Source organism: Xyrauchen texanus, chromosome 2 (genome assembly GCF_025860055.1).
Source record: "Xyrauchen texanus isolate HMW12.3.18 chromosome 2, RBS_HiC_50CHRs, whole genome shotgun sequence".
NCBI lineage: Eukaryota > Metazoa > Chordata > Actinopteri > Cypriniformes > Catostomidae > Xyrauchen > Xyrauchen texanus.
Genome location: NC_068277.1, coordinates 38,563,855 through 38,584,325, shown reverse-complemented (window position 1 = coordinate 38,584,325; position 20,471 = coordinate 38,563,855). Strand labels below are relative to the sequence as shown.

Sequence of the window (20,471 nt, the reverse complement as noted above, 5' to 3'; positions counted from 1 at the left end):
AAGAGGGTAGGGGACCTGCAGGCGTTCTCTGTTAGCGAACTGTGCCTACAGTTCGGTCCGGCTTACTCTCATGTCATCCTGAGACCCCGACCGGGCTATGTGCCCAAGGTTACCACGACCCCCTTTAGAGATCAAGTGGTGAACCTGCAAGCGCTGCCCCTGGAGGAGGCAGACCCAACCTTTACGTTGCTGTGTCCGGTGCGTGCTCTTCGCATCTACTTGAACCGCACGCAGAGCTTTAGGAGCTCCGAGCAGCTCTTTGTTTGCTTTGGCGGACAGCGGAAGGGAAGCGCTGTCTCCAAACAGAGGATCGCCCACTGGGTCGTCGATGCCATCACGATGGCATACCATGCCCAGCACGTGCCGCCACCTGCTGGCCTATGAGCCCATTCTCCAGGGGCGTTGCGGCTTCATGGGCGTTGTCCCATGGCACCTCTCTAGCAGACATATGTAGAGCCGCGGGTTGGGCAACACCTAACACCTTTGCAAGGTTCTATAACCTCAGGGTTGAGCCAGTTTTGTCCCGTGTGTTATCAGGTGACACAAACAGGTAAGTTCGGGTCAGCTGGCCGGGTGTATCGCTTGTGCATAGCGCCTTTCCCCTCCCTTGAGGTGAAGACGTGCACTCTTTTCCCCAGTTGCGTTCGCAGGACGTGTGAACCCTGGACGTTCTTCCTCCCTAGCCTAGCGGCTGTCGAGTCTTCGGAGAGGCTCACTGCCGCCCGCACGGAGCGCCACTAGGCCCCCGTACTGAGGTAAGTGGTCCACATGTGCTGGTTGCCCCCTTCGGCAACCCTGTGTGATGTATATCCCGCAAAATGGTTTCCCTACCGGCAAACCGCGTCTTCCTTGGACAGAGGGCCCTCTGCCCTGGGTCGGCGTGTTTGTAGTAACCCCTCCCCACCTTTGGGTAGGGTCTACCACGGCACCGTTCCACACGATGTGCTTCCGCTGCTAGCCGGTAAGACCGTGTGTGTATTCCACCTAACCACCCCTCGGGGCCGGGTGTGGTCTCCGCGGTGTCGTCCTCTTTGGAGGGTCACCCCCCAGCTTGGACCATTTATATTTGGCCCCCAGCCGAACGATTGCGTTTCTTTTACAGGGGAGAAAAATAGAGAGAAGGCCCTGGCTGGGCAGCCAGTCCTTATACTTCTGAGCAGATAGCTGTTCCCCCTAGGTGCAGGGGACCGCTTCATGCCTGCCAGTGTGTTGGGGTAGTTATGCGACGGCTTGCTGCGCTGGCTACGAGGCACATGGAGGTTTGCCCGTCTCGCACCGCTTGTCTGCGTAACTCAGTTCAGCTCTGTGGTCTTTTCCATGGGACCCCTAGTGTCAACTCAGCGACACAACGTCGACTGAGTGACAGACGGGGAACGTCTCGGTTACTGACGTAACCTCCGTTCCCTGATGGAGGGAACGAGACGTTGTGTTCCCGCTAACCACAATACTGAACCATCCGCTGAAAGCGCCGGGTCTTTGGCTCGGCTCCTCAATGCGATACCTGATGTGTATTTGCAGCGCCACTCCTTTTATACCCGTATGTCCGGGGGAGTGGCATGCAAATTCCACACGCCAATTCTCATTGACCTTTTCTCAAAATCAGAGATGGCCGTGCTCCGCAAGAGCGACCCCTAGTGTCAACTCAGCGACACAACGTCTCGTTCCCTCCATCAGGGAATGGAGGTTACGTCAGTAACCGAGACGTTACTAAATGTTAGCTAGCTTATTTCGAAAACACCTTTAAATTTGTTTTAAATCCTTGGCAATAACTTTATAGTGTCCTTAAGGGGGTGCCTTAACCCTTTGGGGTCTGAGGGTGTTTTGAGCCCTGGAGAAGTTTTGACATGCCTTGACATTTGTGCTTTTTTCAGTTGATTAAAAACATATTAATGGCTAAAGTCTGATAACGCTGTATTCAGCACAAACTGGGTCAAGTCAATTTTATTTGTATAGCGCCTTTCACAACACACATCGTTTCAAAGCAGCTTTACAGAATATCAGCATTAACAGACGATAAAACTGTAATGTCTATAAAGTCAATTAATCATCATTGTGTAATTTAGATAAAATACGATTTTTAATAGTGTTTAAAAATAATTTAATGATAATTGTATTAATAATTGTATTAATTAGTAAGACACTTTTAGTGTTAGACAGGTCATATGCGAGGAGGTGTGAACGATCATGAATATTGTTTGTAATTCACACCCTGGGTCTATCAATGAGGAATGTGACAGAAAGAGAATGAATGGACTTGGACTTAACTTAATGATCAAAATCAAGTTTTAAGTTAAAACAAGTAATCTGACTGTACGTTTTCTTTACATAAAGACTTTACTTAATTTTAGACCTACACTACCATTTAGTCTCTTCTGCTCACCAAGGCTGCATTTATTTGATCCAAAATACAGTAAAAACTGTGATATTTTGAACTATTTTTACAATTTAAAAGAACAGTTTTCTATTTGAATATATTGTAAAAAGCAATTTGTGTTCCAGCATCATTACTGCAGTCTTCAGTGTCACATGATCCTTCAGAAATCATTATAATATGGAGATTTTCTAATATGGGCATATTTAAAGTGCATTTTACTAATTTAAACTGAACACACATTTGCAAGCACAAGCTTTGTTGATGATAATGAGGCAGCATAAACACTAGTTAAGATATAATCTAAACATTATATATAATCTATTATATATAATCTAAACATATTTATAATCTAAATATTCATATTTATATTATACAGCATACAATTTAAATACCTGCTTTAGCCGAAACAGCATTTAAATGTAACCAAAACTTGCTTTTTAGGACATATTTCAAATGTCAATACTCTGAATCCTGTCTGGCATGTCTGGAAACAGTCCCACTAGTAAAATATGTACATGTTTTTATAAAATAACATGTCAACTAATGAAAACTAAATTACTTACTCGTCCGAAATTGTATCCTCGGCTGGATCAAGTCTCTCTTCAAAATACAAATGTTCATAAGAGTCCCGCACTTCTTCTGAGGAAAATTGTAACTCTGTAACTTCGTCACTATCCAGGAGTTTTCTCACTTGTGTATCGTGCTGTCTTTCAAACTTTATTTTTACGGCAAAGTCGGGGGCGTTTACCATTTCATTTGATCGTCTCAGAACATTAGCGTATGAATGGTGCGCTCTGCTGGTGGGTGTGATCACATTGGAGATAATTCGCTGAGCCAGGAGAAACTGAATATTGCTTTGTTTCATACAGATTACATTGCAGGAGAATATTTGTTTTAAATTTGAATTGTTTAATTTAAAAGTAGACATTGTAAGCTTTCTTTAGACATGTTTCATGTTTGTGTGATAAGTATTTGCGGAGTTTCAGTTCATTTTTGTGACGTGTTTCAGATATATGCTCGCGAACACAGAGACTGCTGAAAGCTCACCCTTTTTATTTTCTTTATTTTACAAAAGCACAAGGTGTTGTTGTTATTGTGAGTGTACACAAATAAAAGTTGACCCTTTATAGTCTCTAATGATGTCTTACACTTATCTGTATTCCCCAAAATGACGGAGAATTTTATGTTGTTTCCTCTGTAATGACGGAAAAAATCCAGCTGGACGCGCCAGCGCATCCGTCGACCCCAGAGGGTTAATATGCAAAAAACTTAACATTATATATGCTCAGATAGTCAGTTTTGTTACCTTTCCTGCAAGCCCACAGGCTTGACCGTGAGGGAAGCCAGGTCAGACTCAGTCTTCATGTCCATAAAGCAGTCAAACACGGGTGTCTCAGGAACAGCATCCAACTCATAGAAATCCTCCTGTTTAGCATCTGTCCATTCTGAATATGTAAAGGAGGGTTGCCTGCTCATGGACTGACGCCGGTCTTCAGGGAAACAAGAGGGGTTGCCAGGCACCAGGGTTTTAATGCAGAACAGCGTCTGTTTAGATAGTAAGAGAGAAAAAAGAATTTCCATGTTGATAATTTGTTCTTTATTAAGACAATGTATTGTTTAAATCAGCTGCTGAAACACTGTTCTGTACAGTTTAAGGATGTAGTGAACAGTTTGATGCACATCAAGATATTGTTTACATTGGCTCAGCTCATTAGCAAAGAACAATAGCATATGCAACATACTCACTCCAGTGCCAAGGATGACTACGCCTAAGAAGAGCGTGGCTATGAGAGGCAACAAACTCTCCACCCTCCAAATCTCATCCTGGAGACAAGTGCATTTAAGTGTTTTTGTTATCAATTCAAAAACATGACTAGAAGATATATCAATAGCATGGCAGTGAGCCTCTTTAAAATATTATTCTTTCTCACATCAATCTTTTTCATTCTTTTTCTGTCAGAGAAGTTGTTATCGAAGCTCTAGCTCTGTCACCTGCTGATCAGAGGCATCATTGGTGGTGAGAAGGTACTGAAGGAGATCCAAAACTTTGTGTGCTGCTGGAAAAGCCCTGTATCCATTCAGCATGTAAAGGACCCACAAACCCTAAACACAGCAATAATACACATTTATTATTACACAAACCCATCAAAAAGAAACAGTATACACATTTGGGCCAGGTATTGATATAGATTTCCCGATTCAATCTCAATTTTAGTTGATTGTGATTTTTTTCTATTCGATTCGATATCTATTCATATGGGTATATTTTAGCTATAATGTCCCTTTTGCTTACATATGAAAGACATTCTTTCCCAGCTAATGCTGTTAATTATACAGGGAACCTTCTAACTATGTACATTACAAAAATATGAATTTTACCAATTATATTTTATTAGCTTTTATCATCTGGCCTTTTAAAAATGAACAAATTAATATTTTCAATCAATAAATAATATATTTTTCTTACAAAAACGCATCGCATCGCTTCAGAAGGCCTTTATTAACCCCCTGGAGCCGTATGGATTACTTTTTTTGATGGATGGGTGCGCTTTTTTGGGCTTCAAAATCTAATTTACCATATACTCCCATTATAAAGCTTGGAAGAGCCAGGATATTTTTTAATATAACTCAGATTGTGTTTGGCTGAAAGAAGAGTCATATACACCTAGGATGGCTTGAGGGTGAGTAAAGTATGGGATCATTTTCATTTTTGGGTGAACTAACCCTTTAAAAGAGACACTATTCAATGACAAATGGGTCATGTTGATCTTGTCTTTGGACACACATTACACAAAACAACTTTAACTCTCCACATGCAGTGAAACGATCTTACTGCTGAATACTCCACTACTATACTACACAATTTCTAGTGCGTGAAATCTAAACATTTACCAGCCAGTTGCCAAATATATACATTTTAGTCATATAGCATGGAATTTGGTTGCAAATTTGAGTGATTTCCTCTCAACATAGAGGGTTGAGCATAGAGTAAAAGATCGATCTTGGAATTTAAGAATCGAGATCCTTCAAATGAAGATAGCGATGCATTGGAAAATCAATATCTCTACCCACCCCTAATACACTGGCTATGCAAACAGTACATGAAACACACATGAAAGAATGCACATACAAACACACAAGTGTACACAATCACGACACAATAAAAAACATTACATACTAAAGTATGTCAAGAGAGAACACAATACTTATACAGCACAAAACAATAACAAGGGATGGAGAAAAAGATTAACTTTTGCCTTATGGGGAAAAATCACCTTTGCCAATGGTTGAAACATCCCAAGGGGATTAATTAAATATACTGGAGCAATAAAAACAGTATGCAGATACATCCCATTTTTTTTCTTCTTTTTTTTTTTTAACTGCATTGTGTTTTGAACCTGTGCCTAACTCGGTTTGATGTGCATATCTTTTTCAAATTTTCTTCAACAGATTTTGGCACAAACCAAATCAATGGTGAATATCAAAATCTGACAGAAACTACTTGCCAGTTTGAATATTTGCTTAATTTAAATAGATATTTTGTGACTTAAAGTTTAATTTCATACTAATACATGAATACTGTTTTGTAAATATGTGTATATATAAATCTTGCACAGCTGTTAGCTGTTTTTCAGGCAGGATGTCATGTGGTGCAGTAATTGACTACAGAGTCGATCACAACAGCCCTTGGAACAGACAGTCTATCTATACTAATATGCACGCACACACGCACACACACACCACAACAACGGTTTTATTGCACAGCCACATAGTAAATCAGAGGGGTATGGTTTTTGACCATACCATTAAAATCATATTTTCTGTGTTAATGCTCAGATTTTAAAACATTACAGGCTTTGAAACATTAACCATTGACTGTTTTGTTTCAAAAAGCACAAATTATTTGGCAACACATTTTGAAATTTGGAAAGGTCTATATTTAATTAGAACATTTACTGTACCAATTGTTCATCATTTAAGAATAACATTAATCTTGTGTGGTTAAAAATTCCAAAACTTTGAAATCTGAATCGCGATGCACGTGCAAGCCATTCACGCATCACAAGCCGATCAACAAGCTGATCATTTAGCCCTTTTCAGTTAATCACACCTGCAAAATCCTAAAACTGTATTTCCAGGTTTAATTTATATTTTGAATAGACTCTTTTAATAGAATAGATTATTGAACCCCATGATGTGGGTTTATGTTTTCGCTTTTAATAGTTTAATGTAGTTTTGAATGTGACTATGCTGGATTGGAAATCTTAAGAATTGATAGTGGTGTTTTCCTTTTTACATGACGTGTTGTTCTGAAAGCAAAAAGAAACTAATGAAACACTGATCATCCGCTCATCCTGACCGAAGCAAAGCAGGTGTGTTTACTCGTGTGATTTACCGAAAGTGAAGCACTGTCTTGATTTGCAAATTGCTTGCACGCGCTGCATGAGTCTGTTGAGTACATGGCTGGATTGGTAATCTGGCATACCAGGCATTTTCCCGGTGGGCCGACGCACTTTGGGGCAGATCAGAACCGGGACTAAGCTGAAATGAGCCACAGCGTTATGCAGAACGGCCACAAAACGGCACGCTATATGCTGAAGGGGGCAGCGATATGCAGAAAAGGACACACCCCAATTCTCAAATCATGGTGGACCACATCGATCATTAGGTTTGTGAAAGTCCACGTCAGCTCCAGTGCCTACTATCATAATAGCAAAAGGGGGACATATCGTAATCCTGTAGTTAATTAAACTTTTCACTTAAATTGCTCTGAATAATATAATTTGTATTGATAGCACTGTATTAAAGTAGAAAAATCTGTGTGTGTGTGGGGGTATATACATACACATATATATATATATATATATATATACACACACACACACACACACACACACACACACACTGACGTGCACAGAACAGGGGCTACAGGGCCGCAAGCCCATGCCCCCTTCTTTCACAAATCTAAAGGTGCCCTTCACAAATGTAAGCGGAGGTACCTTTAAGAGTGCGGAGGAGCCATTAAGAGCACAGAGATTTAAGCAGAGGTGTCTTTACTACAGCACAATATATACATATTAGCAGTTATAGCAGTTGAGAATCACATTTGGAGTGAAGTGTGCAGAAACTCACAGTGAGTTGAGACACTGTGTATAGCAGGAGGAAAGCTCCAGCTGTAACACTTGCTTTCAGTATTCTCCACCACAGAGCAGCACCAAGCCCCAGCAGATGGTCAAAGGTAGGTGGGGTGGCACTCTCCTGCTCTTTGGGTGTGTCCTCACCAACAGGGGCTTCTGCCATGCTGATCTTGAAACTTCCTGTCTACAGAGGCAGAAAACCATATTTACTGAAGAAAGAAAATAATAAAACTATGTAAATACAGTACAACACATAACAGCTAATACTTTCATGGCAGCAATGCAGCTGTATGTAATCACAGTAGTACACACTACAGCTTCTGCAATTAAATGCATTCTCATAATTCATGTCATTGCTGTGGGAGGAATGACACATTTAGAGGTGGACTATGCAAATGAGACTGTGCTGTGGACATAGTGGTAACACAGGGTGTTATGCCATATACAGTGTAAAAAGCTCTCTAGCAATGCTGCAAGCACTGTAATGATTAGCATAAAAAGTATAAAAGTTAAATATTTTTCTATTTCTCAACCACACCTATCATATCACTTCTGAACATATGGATTTAACCACAGGAGTCATATGATTTATTTTCTGCTTCATTTATGTGCTTTTTAATGATCACATGTCTACATATTGCATATCTTTATCCTGATTTCTTTTCAAGTAAATAGGCAAACATTACACCTCTATGTAAATGTTCCAAGTAGATATTTGTAAGACTAAAATTACCATAATTATCAAGTGCTGTACGAACTTCATTTTCAAATTCTACACTCGACACTGCGAAAAACACTATGGGGAATTTGCGTTTCTTGCAATGTCTCATTCCCTTCATCTCAGGGAAGCAAGAATGAAACTGTTATTAGACTAGTCTCAACTCTTTTCTGTTATTTTGAGCTGTACCAAAACACAAATACACAGATTTCTGAAAAAAAAAATAGTATATTGTTTAAGCATATGCAAGCAAAAAATCAGTCAGATCAGGATGCATCACCTTTATTGCAGAATCAACACTCAGTGCTGGAGTGGATCATACTGATCGATACTCTGGCTCCACACACTCACACTGAGACACTGTGACTGCATTTACAGGAAAAACAGTCACTTCAGCAACACCTCCCTTTCCCTCACTCCTTCATCTCACGCTGACTATTCTCTCAATCACTTCCTCTCTGCTCTTCTTATCTGCTCTTCCTTTTCTCTTTCATCTTTCTTTAATGTTTACTCCTCTCTCTTCACATCTCTGACCCTCTGCAATGTTCTCTCTCCATCTAGTTTACATCCATCTTTACCCCCTCCCCCACTTTTTTCTTTCCACTCTGATTAATATTATTAATTAATTTATTCCTGTACTCTATTCATGCTGCAGCTGGATGCTCTTGAATTATCAGAATGAGCTATAAACAGAGTAGAGATCACTGTGTTGAAGGATACATGCGCACACACACACACACACACACACACACACACACAAACTTGTGCGCACAAAAGTACACACCCTTTACAGATTGTCTTTCATCAAACCTAAGCATAATGATCTCATGCCACTTGCTAAATCAGCATTTAATTCCCAGTCAGAAACTGCCTGACAGGAAGAAACAGAGAAGGGAAACTTTATGCAGACACTGTTATCTGAAAGTATCTGAGGATGAAAATGTGCCATCTATTAACAGTACCCTAAAACATCAATTAGAAAACAAGACTATATCATTTCTGGGTTTTTGTTAACAATTTGTTTCCTCTAAGTCAGAGGTGGGTAGAGTAGCCAAAAACTGTACTCAAGTAAAAGTACAATTACTTCAAAAACATAATTACTCAAGTAGAAGTAAACGCACTAACATAAATAATTACTTGAGTAAGATTAAGAAAGTTATTAAAGTGTACTCAAGTAGTGAGTAACTCGTTACTTTCACAAATGACATAATAGACATTTACTCCCCTATATTCATTACATAATACACAATGAACATTTTCTATAGAATTATTATTATTATTAATTGAAATTCTGTAATCATTCAACATCATGTTGTTCCAAACCTGTATGACTTTCTTTCTTCCATGCAACACAATAAGAAGATATTAGACAGTTTGTCTGAGTCACTATTTACTTTCAGTGAATGTTTATATATATATATATATATATATATATATATATATATATATATATATATATATATATATACAGTATATATTGCAAGTGAATGGTGAATGAGACTGTCAGTCCATAACATTCTGTATAACATATTTTGTGTTCCACATAATACAAAGCCTCACACTGGTTTGGAACAAAATGAGGGTAGATAAATGATGACAGAATATAAAATTATGGCTGAGCTATCACTTTAAAGGGATATTTTACCCAAAAGTGAAAATTCTCACATCATTTACTCACCCTCATTCCATGTGTATGACCTCCTTTCTTCTGCAGAAAACAAATTCAGATTTTTTAAAGATTATTTAAACTCTGTAGGCCAAATTTTTATGCTCCAAAATGAAAAAAAAGCAGTATATAAGTAAACCACAAAACTCCAGTGGTTTAATCCATGTCTTCAGAAGAGATATGATAGGTGTGGGTGAGAAACAGGTCAATATTTGTTATTTTTTGCTAGACAGCAGGGGGCAATATGCAGAGAAGTGTGAATCACATAAAACACAAGAAGAATGTGAAAGTGATCTGTTTCTCGTCCACACCATCACATCGCTTCTGAAGATACTGATTTAACCACTAGAGTCTTATGGTTATGCTGACTTATGTTTGTTTGTTTGTTTGTTTGTTTAGCTTTAATATGTTGCCACCCATTCACTTGCATTGTATGGACCTACAGAGCTGAGAAATTCTTCTAAAAATCTTAATTTGAGTTCAGAAGATGAAAGAAAGTCATACACATCTGGGGTTGCATGAGGGTGAGTAAATAATGAGAATTGTAATTTTTGGGTGAACTATCCCTTTAAGGCCTCTTGTCAGATCTGGATGAATTTGTCAATAAGAAGAGAGGTTTGGAAACATTTCTAGTAATTATTATAGTGAAAACATGAAAATGTCCCACAAGGACATTTTATATAATGCTGAAATATAAACCAAAGTAAGAGCATGCGTTATGAATGCCTTCTTTTGCTATTTCATAGCTTTTAAAGTACTGAGTGGATTCTTATTTCAATGTAGTTACAGTTTTCAGTCTCGTAAGTATTTAGATCGTTAGTTCTGTACAGCAGTACCGCCGCAATCTAAATGCAGAGAATGCAGCCTACGTAGGGCACCAACTCCGGTAGTGGAACACTTGCTGTGTCTGAAACCGCCCCCTATCCACTATATAGTGCACTATTTCGAGTGTCTGAATTCTGAGTCAGCCACTCGTTCCCTAATTTTGTTCACTCATACCCACAATGCACTCTAATTTCAAGTGTACATTTCAAGTACACTCGATGACGGTTCATTTCCCACAATCCACCACAGGGAAGAAGTACGAGCTAGGAGTTTACTGCTTCCTTCACTCCTGCAATGTTTTATTTCATGCTGAATGTAGTAAATTACTTTTTGACAAATCATTACTTGATTAAAATAACATAATAACAAATAGAGAGACAAAACATAGATACATTTTAAAATGTACTCTTTATTTGATCAAATGTGATTACTCTTTATACTAACACAGTATATATTAAAAATGACAAACAAAATGAAGATTTATTGTATTAATATATTATTTAATAAGAATATCAAATAAGGCCCAAGTTTTTAAAAATTTCATGGGACGTTTCTGCACCAGCCCCAGAGCTCCGACACTCTCATCTGAATATACTCATTTCGTTCACTTACTGCTGAGATATAGTGCACTAACTGCCATTCACTATATAGGAAATAGGGAATGATTGAATGATTGCAGACACAGCCACTCTCGTCGCGATGATTGCCTCGTGCACATCACACATGCGCATCTCGCTGTGCACACGCAGAAATGCTGTCTGTTCGTGCTCCAGTTGTCGATCATGCGAATGGCAGTAATTTACACTTAACTTGGATGATTACATGGATTTATACAGTTAATCTGCCTGAAGTAGCTGCGATAGTTTGCAGGACCCCCGCAAGGGTGTGGAGTAAATGCATAAATACTGCTTATGACATGCGGGACAAAGCACACTGATATATTGCTGCACTAATTTAAAAATGTGCACTTAAAAACTGATGTCACAAGAGCCCAGTTACAGAATCACCCTAAAAATGACTCATCTCATTACACAGAAAAGCCTGTGATAGAATTAGAGCCAAAATTTACCTCATCGTGCTGCCTGAAGTTGGAGCTGTGACTTTAATTTTGAATTATCAGCTTTTCTCTGTGTTAAATGAAGGCATTGTATGACAAAACTATTCTTTTTTCACTGTATGGAGCGCAGAAAGTCTTTCACTTTGAAGAGTTTGATGCTGCTGCACTGATGACTCATCACTCAAGTGGGAGCGTCTCATTGCGCGCAGCTGTGAACTTCCGCTCTCGTAAAAGTCCCATTCAATAATCTCTCAATAAATTACACATTAATTCAAATTAAAACCAGTAATGTAATGACAGTAACCCAACACATTGTAAAGAAGTAAAAGTTATAAAAATCTTTGGAAATTTACTTGAGTGAGAGTAAAAATTACCCACTTTTAAAATTGTAAAATTTTCCCCAAGTAAATGTAACGGAGTAAATGTAACGAGTTACTACCCACCTCTGCGCTAAACAAAGAAATTAATAAGTGTTTTTATCATAATGATAAGCATTCACATTATCATTCATCCATTTGAACAAATGTAAAATATCAGAACTTAAAAATACAACCTGTATTACTTTGTCAGTGTTAAACGATGTTGGGGAGTAACGGAATATATGTAACGGGATTATGTATTTCAAATACAAAATATTAGTAACTGTATTCCACTACAGTTACAGTTTAAATTGTTGGTTATCAGAATACAGTTACATTCAAAAAGCACTTTAAATACTGAAGAGATTACTTTGTATTTTTTTGTCATTTGTTCCATTTTTCCCCTCCCCTTTGTCTCCCCAATTTGGAATGCCCATTTCCCAATGCACTCTAGGTCCTTGTGGTGACGTAGTGACTCGCCTCAATCCGGGTGCCGGAGGACGAATCTCAGTTGCCTCCACATCTGAGACTGTCAATCCGTGCATCTTATCACGTGGCTTGTTGAGCGTGTTACTGTGGAGATATAGCACTTGTGGAGGCATCACGCTATTCTCCGCGGCATCCACGCACAACTCACCAAGCGCTCCACCGAGAGCAAGAACCTCATTATAGTGACCACGAGAAGGTTAAACCATGTGACTCTACCCACCCTAGCAACTGGGCCAATTGGTTACTTAGGAAGCCTGACTTGAGTCACTCAGCATGCCCTGGATTCAAACTTGCGATTCCAGTTGTGGTAGTCAGTGTCTTTACTCGCTGATTTACCCAGGTCTCCTGTCATTTGTTCCATTTAAGATTTAGTCTATTCAAGTGAAAAACATATATCCATATCCATACATTTATCCAGAGAACATATGAGCAGACAGATTTTAGAGCAGCAGAAATATAAATAAACCTTGTGTAATTTGTCATGTGAACATTTAACTTCATGCTAAGCGAGAATATTATTTTGAGCCATTTTACATGCACATGTTACCAGGCACGATCATATTTTTTTTAGCATATAAAATATATAAGAGCTTTGATATTAGGGCAAATTCTTATTCTTGTTGAGAATTTTTTTTAGTAAAAATATCTAAAAATCCTTAAAACAAGTTGAAATCTTTCAAAAATCTTGTTTTAGACACAACAATGCATAGGATATTTAGGCTTTTTTCAGAGAATGTATTTTTAAAATGTGTATTTTGTCACACAGTACTGGCAGATTTTTTATAGTGAAAACAAGTAAAAAATATCTTGACCTTGAGTAATCTAACTGAATACGTTACAAATGGCATTTTACAGCAAGTATTCTGTAATCTGTAGTGGAATACATGGTGGTAACAACACATGATACAAATAAAATCATATTAATTTTGAAATAATTTCAGTTAAGACAGAAAAACAGCTGTGCCCCAGTGTGCATGGACATAGATCCAGCACACATGCCTTATATGAAACCACAGCATCAACTACACCATTTGCTCTGTGAGAACGAAAGAACAGATATGTTATAAAGAAACAATAGAGCACTTACATTATAATGAATCAGATTTAGGCTCACATAACCGTGACAGATGCCTCTCTCAGGACCAAACTAGGGGTAGTAGTTCTGTAGGGTGGCTGCAAGAGGGAGATACAAAATGAGTAAAATTAGTCAAATAATAAGTTTTAAGTGGTGGAGAAATTATATTTGCAATGCATTAGCATCTAAATTATATATACCAAAAGATCATAATTCTTACTCATGCAGCTCTGTATGGAGATGGTGCAGATGGCGATAAAAGACGAGGACGTTGCGTGCCAAGCCAACCAACAGTAGGAGTTACTGAGCGGTATCGAATAAATAGCCCTCCGTATGTGTCTATCACGGATAAATGACAGGTGGTCAAAATATAGCAGAATATTTGATGAATCCAATCAAGGCATCCAAGACTAGAGGACAAGCTAAACAAAAGGACACAAGACAATGAGGAACTATAATCTGAGCACATTCATAGTCTTCTCCTCTACAATCAGTAAACAATAGCTGCAGAGGTCTGGTCTGGTGATGACGTGATCAACATTAGCATGGGGGTAACCATGGAAACAAATACACGCAGCAGCAAACGGTTTATATAGAACCACAACCCCCCCCCCCCCCACCCCACACACACACAGACAGGGATCTTGCAGCAGACACAATCTATAGTGTCATAAAAGGACAAACACAACATTTATGGGGATTTTGGACGAGCACCTGCCTTTGTGATTGGATATATAATAGATTTCTCTTTCCACCGTTCTAATGAGTTGCAGCTTTATTATATTGAGGTTTGTTGTTAGTCTGTAGGTGCTATAGCTTTTTAAAGAATGGTTCAGGCAAAAATGAAAATGCCCTCATGATTGACTCACCTTTAAGCAATCCCAGATAAAAGACTGTAAAAACTGATTTTAATTCTATTAGCTTGTACTTAAGTTGGATTAACAACCATATTTGCCGTTTCAACTCACTTAAAAAAGTTGGCTGAAAAGGAAAGATTTGCCAGCTCCCAGCATGCATTGCGGCATGAATAAATAAATAAGGTAAGTGTTGTAGGCTTTTTTTTTTTGCTATTTGTGGACTTTATTTGTGCCGTTTTTGTCTTTACTGTTGGTTAATAGTTTTGTGGTGATGTTAATAGCTTATATATTTATTTAATGGTGTTTGGTGAGAGTCACCATTACTGAGCTTTGTATTGAAAATGTGTTCCTCTCTTTCAAACTATTGGAAGTTCAGACAGTGCTGTTGTCTTTTAAGTTCTTTAATGAAAATTTAAATATCACAGTTGCAATGCATCCTGGTTAACCTATTGTATCACAATATAAAAGTTATTTGAACAAAACCTGGTAAATCCAGATTACAAAAAAATAACAGTTTAGTCAATGGAATATTTAGCTGTATTGACAAAAATTCTAAAGTTGAAAGAAATTTATATTTTTTGTTAATGTAACTTGAATATGACAAAGCAAAATGACAACTAGCTTAAGTTAAGTTGAGTGAACAATTTTTTTTTACAGTGCAGCAGAACTGAAATGAAGACTTTTAAAAGCACATTTCAGCAGTTTTTGTCCACAAAATGTAAATGAATGTGTGCCATTATACTGCTGGCTATTTGACGGTCCAAAAGTCAGATTTAGGCAGCATAAAACTAATTCACATGACCCTAGTTGATCAATTAATGCCATCTGAAGCAAATCGATAATAAAGCGTTTTTTTTACTTTAAATCGCTGCTTCCGCCTACCGCTGTATTTCTGTTTGAAATGACCTAACTCTCACGTGACGTTCGTTCCTCTGTTTTATACAAAGCGCGCACTTCCGACTTCTCGCGTGAACGTGCCATTGTGCTTACGTCACTGATGCGTCGACTGCTGGTAAGAAACTATTTTTTAAAGTTACAAATGTTTTGATTATCGATTTATTTTCAATTATCAATTTGCTTCAGAAGGCACTAATTGATTGTGGATGCTTCCTAAATATGCCTATTGGACAGTCAAACAGCCAGAAGCCTCACGCACCCATTCACTTAAAAAATCTGCACTTTGGTTCTGCTAAAGAAGGAAAGTCATACACATCTGGGATGCCTTAAAGGTGAATCAATCATGAAAGAATTTTCATTTCTGGGTGAACTTCCCATTTAAAGCCATATTCCACAGCTAGCCAACCCCAACCAATGCATACTAATACACACCCACACACCTTAATGGCATTAATTAAACTCCACGTTGTACACATCCTACACACTATACTGACCAATAAAACAATGTCAATATACCATAAGGCTCATAAAAATAACAATGGAGGACACTAAATGCCACCAATTGTAAAGTATTTTATTTGGAATGGCAGTGAGAGATTACATGCTTAATAGCAGCTTCACACTACAGGGCTGAGTTTAAGAGTTTTATTGTGCTTGCTTGTATGAGAGGATTACACTTTATGCTGGATGAGTTAAATCTGTGTGTTTTTGTTCTGCCGACTGGGCCCAGTATAGTACTGTTTCTCTGGATTGCCATGTATGAGAGCTATAATGGTTTCCAAAAAACAAACCTCTCTGTGTCTCTCTCCTCCACCTCTGTCTGAAATGTATTGCTGATGTGATTAGCTGTGTGTATGCATTAGAGAGAGAGAGAGAGAGAGAGAGAGAGAGAGAGAGAGAGAGAGAGAGAGAGAGAGAGAAATCATGGCCAGAGGGTTATTTTTTTTAGACCAGTCTCCTCATGCATTATAAATCCCATTGCCTCATTAACTAAAATCAAACATCCTCTTCTAAAAAATAAAATAAATACAAATTATTGCAATTGCATTCATTACATTGGTCTAAAATCTGAATAATTCAAACAAACATTGAAAAAACTGAAAGATATAATAGCTCCACTGCTGGTCCAATGCATAGAACCCCCTTCACAAATACATACACACACACAGGATGGAGATCTATCTGGAGAATAGCAGGCACATAATGTAGCAGAAGGGGTGAGATAGTCTACACCTGTTGAATGCTGAGCCATTTAAATATAAAAAAAAATCCAAATAAAGCCAACTATATTGAAAATATCCCCTGCGAAAATTAATGATCAGAAAATGTGTTTTTCTTCACAATACACACGAAGACCTATCCTTTTACTATGCAGGTAATTCTAAATATGTGGATCCAGCTCTGAACAAACACATCAAGGCACGTGCTATTCTGACAGTCATTATGTACAACAAACAAACATACACCACCATACGTTTACTCACGAGTGTATGAGGGGAGTTATGTTTTAAGAATAAAAGCCTCAATTTACATGAGAACAGGCACCATATTGAAACGCCTAGCTCGTTGACTCGCTTCACCCATATAACACTGCGTCGTGGTAGTGTCTCTCAGCATCCATCCGCCTCATAAACACGACGCGTGCTTGTGGAAAACCCACACTGAATGATAGGGCAAAGTGCACAGTAGCTATATGGAAAAATACAGATGCACTCTTACCTCTCAGATGGCTGAAAGCGGTGAAAATGTTCGCGGAGATTCGCGCAACATCATTAATATTCACATCACAGCGTTCGCGTAGACGGCGCGCGAAGAAGAAGAGCAACCAGCGCGAGACGCTGAAGTCGCTGCAGAGCTGAACAGCGGCCTTCCATATGAGCTCGTCTCGATGAGGGTATCTCTCTCTCGTCACTCTCTTCCGTGAGTATTTTGGTTTCGTGAGAATCCTTTTGTATGATTTTGAATAGGTGTTGACGTGTGAGGTATTGTCTCGCGGGAGGTGGACAGTGTGAGGCTTCGGCAGCTGGAGGTGTAACCTAGGCAACGTATCTCGGGGTAGAATGAAGAAGAGGGATGCTGGAGATCATAGTGCATGTCAGTGCTCTTTTCTCCCTACAGTCCCTTCAGCACTCACATTAGCAACAGCGTTGTTTCCTTCGAAATTAGATATCAATCTTTGTATCTTCTGAATTTAAGGTAATACATCTGCTGAATTTTTATCTGGATTTTTGAGCCCCCCTTTTCACCCTTATTTTGTAATAGGTTTGAAAACACATATGCAACACATTGCTTAAAGCTGAATTATGTCAATTTATATACTTTCTCCTATCCCAGCTTAATATGAAGAGATAATTATAAGTAAGCCATTCATGGGTTTAATTTTCTTGAAAACAAACACTTTGTCTCTGTGGTGCTATAAAAAATTAATGTGTTTGTTTTAAAAGACCCGCTTAGATCTGCCCCAACAACATTACTCAACCAATGGCGTGAGTTGGGGTGGGACTATCTGACTGTTTGAACAACATCAGACAAGGCCCGCTGTTCGGTGGCACTAGTGTCACAGAAATTAGTCACTCCATTTTAAAAAACACAGAAATATAAAAAAAACTTCTTTAGACAAAGCGCTCCCACTGATGCTAAATCCCCGCTCCCAGTACATGACTGAATCACTGTACTCACATTACACAAGAAGGTTTGTTGTCGTCTGTCATCTTCTTGTCGTAGTAGAGCTCATACTACACAACTGAACACAGAAAGATGCACAAACTACAAGATCTTTGACAGAGGCATCCCTGGTCATCAGCAGGAAAAAATTAATTCTCACATTAATCACATGAGAATTTAGAGTGATCACGAGATTCTAAATGGTTACATTCAGCTCACTGTCCAAAAGTTGATTTTGTCTGAAAATCAAATGATGACAAAAAACAATGAAACAAATAACTAATAGCAACGATGTTTGGAAAGACAAGGGCAGGCCCTCTGCATCTGTTTTGGGGAAAAAAATGGAGGGAAATAAAACAGCACAATGTCAAGTAGAGCATGCAGACCATATATTTAATTGTTAAAAATGCTTACACTTGTTAGTTTACAATAAAACATAATTATGATCATAATAATGGTTCTCAATTATCTCCCTTTTCTGACACACTCAATTCAGGTCTTGGAGTCTTTAATAACAAGATGATGAGTTGAATCAGGTGTTTCTGATTAGGGAGATATCCAAAATGTGTAGTGTTGGGGGGCCTCCAGGAACAGGGTTGAGAACCACTGCACTACAAGATCATATGGAAATAATATCACGAATGGTGTAAAAATATCTCAGCGTCTGTGACAGCTTAAGACTGGCTCAGATCACGTCGCTGAACTACTCATACTTGGCGAGCAGTGGGACCGTAGTGAGCACCGATTGCCATTTTTGTCGCAGACCTCATTAATCTGTCTGCGACAGCTAAATCAGACCAAAAATCATGTAATGAGCAAAGTTTTAAGACCCTTTGCAGTGTGCAGACCTCTTTTCAATGATGCTCAAGATGACCTGCAACAAAGTAAAAGGATCAGTTGAGAATGCTCTAATCAGGAGGCCACAACATTCAAAGTGATCACACAGCACAGGGGAAGACACACAGGTGAAGACACTCTTAATGTCTGTTAATTAAACAACTCCTGAATTTACAACATACCAAATGCAAACAATTAGCTACATGTTAAAATATAAAAGTGACTCTCATTCGTTTGAGTTTTACTGAAATTTCCAAGACTGATTTGAAAAACCATGTGATTATTTGACTAATGTATTCAATTGTCATTCTATATCAAGTCATGTTTTTACTTGTTTTTATTGGCCGCACCTAAAGTATCAGTTAGTATTATTATAATTCTTCCTCCCCAATGGGAGTCTATGACAGCCCATAGAACCGTACATAGGGAAATGGCACACTGATAGAGGTGGGCATGAGTAACCCGCATACCAAATTTGGGGTCTCAAAGACATACTCAATAGCACCACCACTAGTTCAAATATTCACTTTTGTTAGGCACGTGTCTTTTGAACTGTTTGTCCTAGAAAATGGATTTGAAGCTGTATCTCAGCATCCCTTTGTCCTTCTTGAAAAGAAAATTGGTATAATTCATCATACCTTGATCTGAGGTACGTTCAAAATTTGGAGACAGTGCCACACTTGGGTCAAGAAATGGGGAAAATGGCTGTTTTGGTGTCCAAAAAAAGGTGTCCAAACTTTTTTCTGGTAGTGTGTTTGCAGGCAGCATGAATTAAATACTGCATAGATGAGCTACAACAATAAACTGTCCTTAGTGTGTCTTTCTGTATTGTATAGCTCACGATGAACGCTGTTCCTCTGGATGGAAACCTTTAAAAGGACAATGCTACAAATTCTTCTCCAAGCAAGTTAACTGGGTCCAACTGGTAGAGGTAATGGTTTATTTGCTGCAATTTTTTTAAAAACATTTTTAGAATACTAAAGACTGGATTTAACATGATAATTCTGTCTCTTTAGAGAAACTGTCAAGACATTAATGGGAATCTTTCATCACATAAACAAATGGAAAATGACTTTCTGCTGAGTCTTCTGACTGGTTCCACAAATGCTTTGATTGTTGGTGATGATGGTAAAATGGTAAGTCTATTTTAAAGAGAAAAAGGTTAAGAGTATGTGGCCTAAAGAGACTTTGTGTGGCTAGATTGAAACTTTATGCTTTTTAGTAAAGTTTCTAATGAATATGGGCCCACCATCATAAAGTCATGTCCAGGGTCCAGGGTCGTGTACACTTTATTATATTCTTCACTCACTAGGATGGACAATGGTTGTGGAGTGATGGGCCAATTTTGGCTATAACTAATGGTGCTCTGGAGAACCTAACAATTACCGGAATGTTCCCAAGAACTTGCTTGGAGATAAACTAGACCAGTAACAATGCAATTTTGGTTTCTCTTATCCTTTGAATATTTGCAATCATTGAATTCTTTATGTAGTCTTGACCTTTTACAGATTGAAA

The 20,471-nt window shown here is 38.5% G+C and overlaps 1 protein-coding gene and 1 long non-coding RNA gene across 2 annotated transcripts in view; one reads left to right on the top strand and one right to left on the bottom strand.

The window, feature by feature from the left end:
• Positions 1 to 15,539, bottom strand: part of ptpn5 (protein tyrosine phosphatase non-receptor type 5) — a 34,189-nt gene extending 18,650 nt beyond the window's left edge. Inside the window, exons 1-6 of the mRNA XM_052142979.1 lie at positions 15,513 to 15,539; positions 13,714 to 13,773; positions 7,508 to 7,696; positions 4,367 to 4,477; positions 4,121 to 4,198; positions 3,681 to 3,919 (exon numbers count right to left, since the gene is read on the bottom strand). Of these exons, the coding sequence (XP_051998939.1) occupies positions 3,681 to 3,919; positions 4,121 to 4,198; positions 4,367 to 4,477; positions 7,508 to 7,696; positions 13,714 to 13,773; positions 15,513 to 15,539 (704 nt within the window). The remainder of the gene's footprint in view (positions 1 to 3,680; positions 3,920 to 4,120; positions 4,199 to 4,366; positions 4,478 to 7,507; positions 7,697 to 13,713; positions 13,774 to 15,512) is intronic.
• Positions 15,540 to 17,116: 1,577 nt separating this feature from the next.
• Positions 17,117 to 20,084, top strand: LOC127661379 (uncharacterized). The gene is made up of 3 exons (XR_007972755.1): positions 17,117 to 17,375; positions 19,793 to 19,887; positions 19,973 to 20,084. It is a non-coding gene; the product is annotated as an uncharacterized LOC127661379 (long non-coding RNA).
• Positions 20,085 to 20,471: the final 387 nt, after the last annotated feature.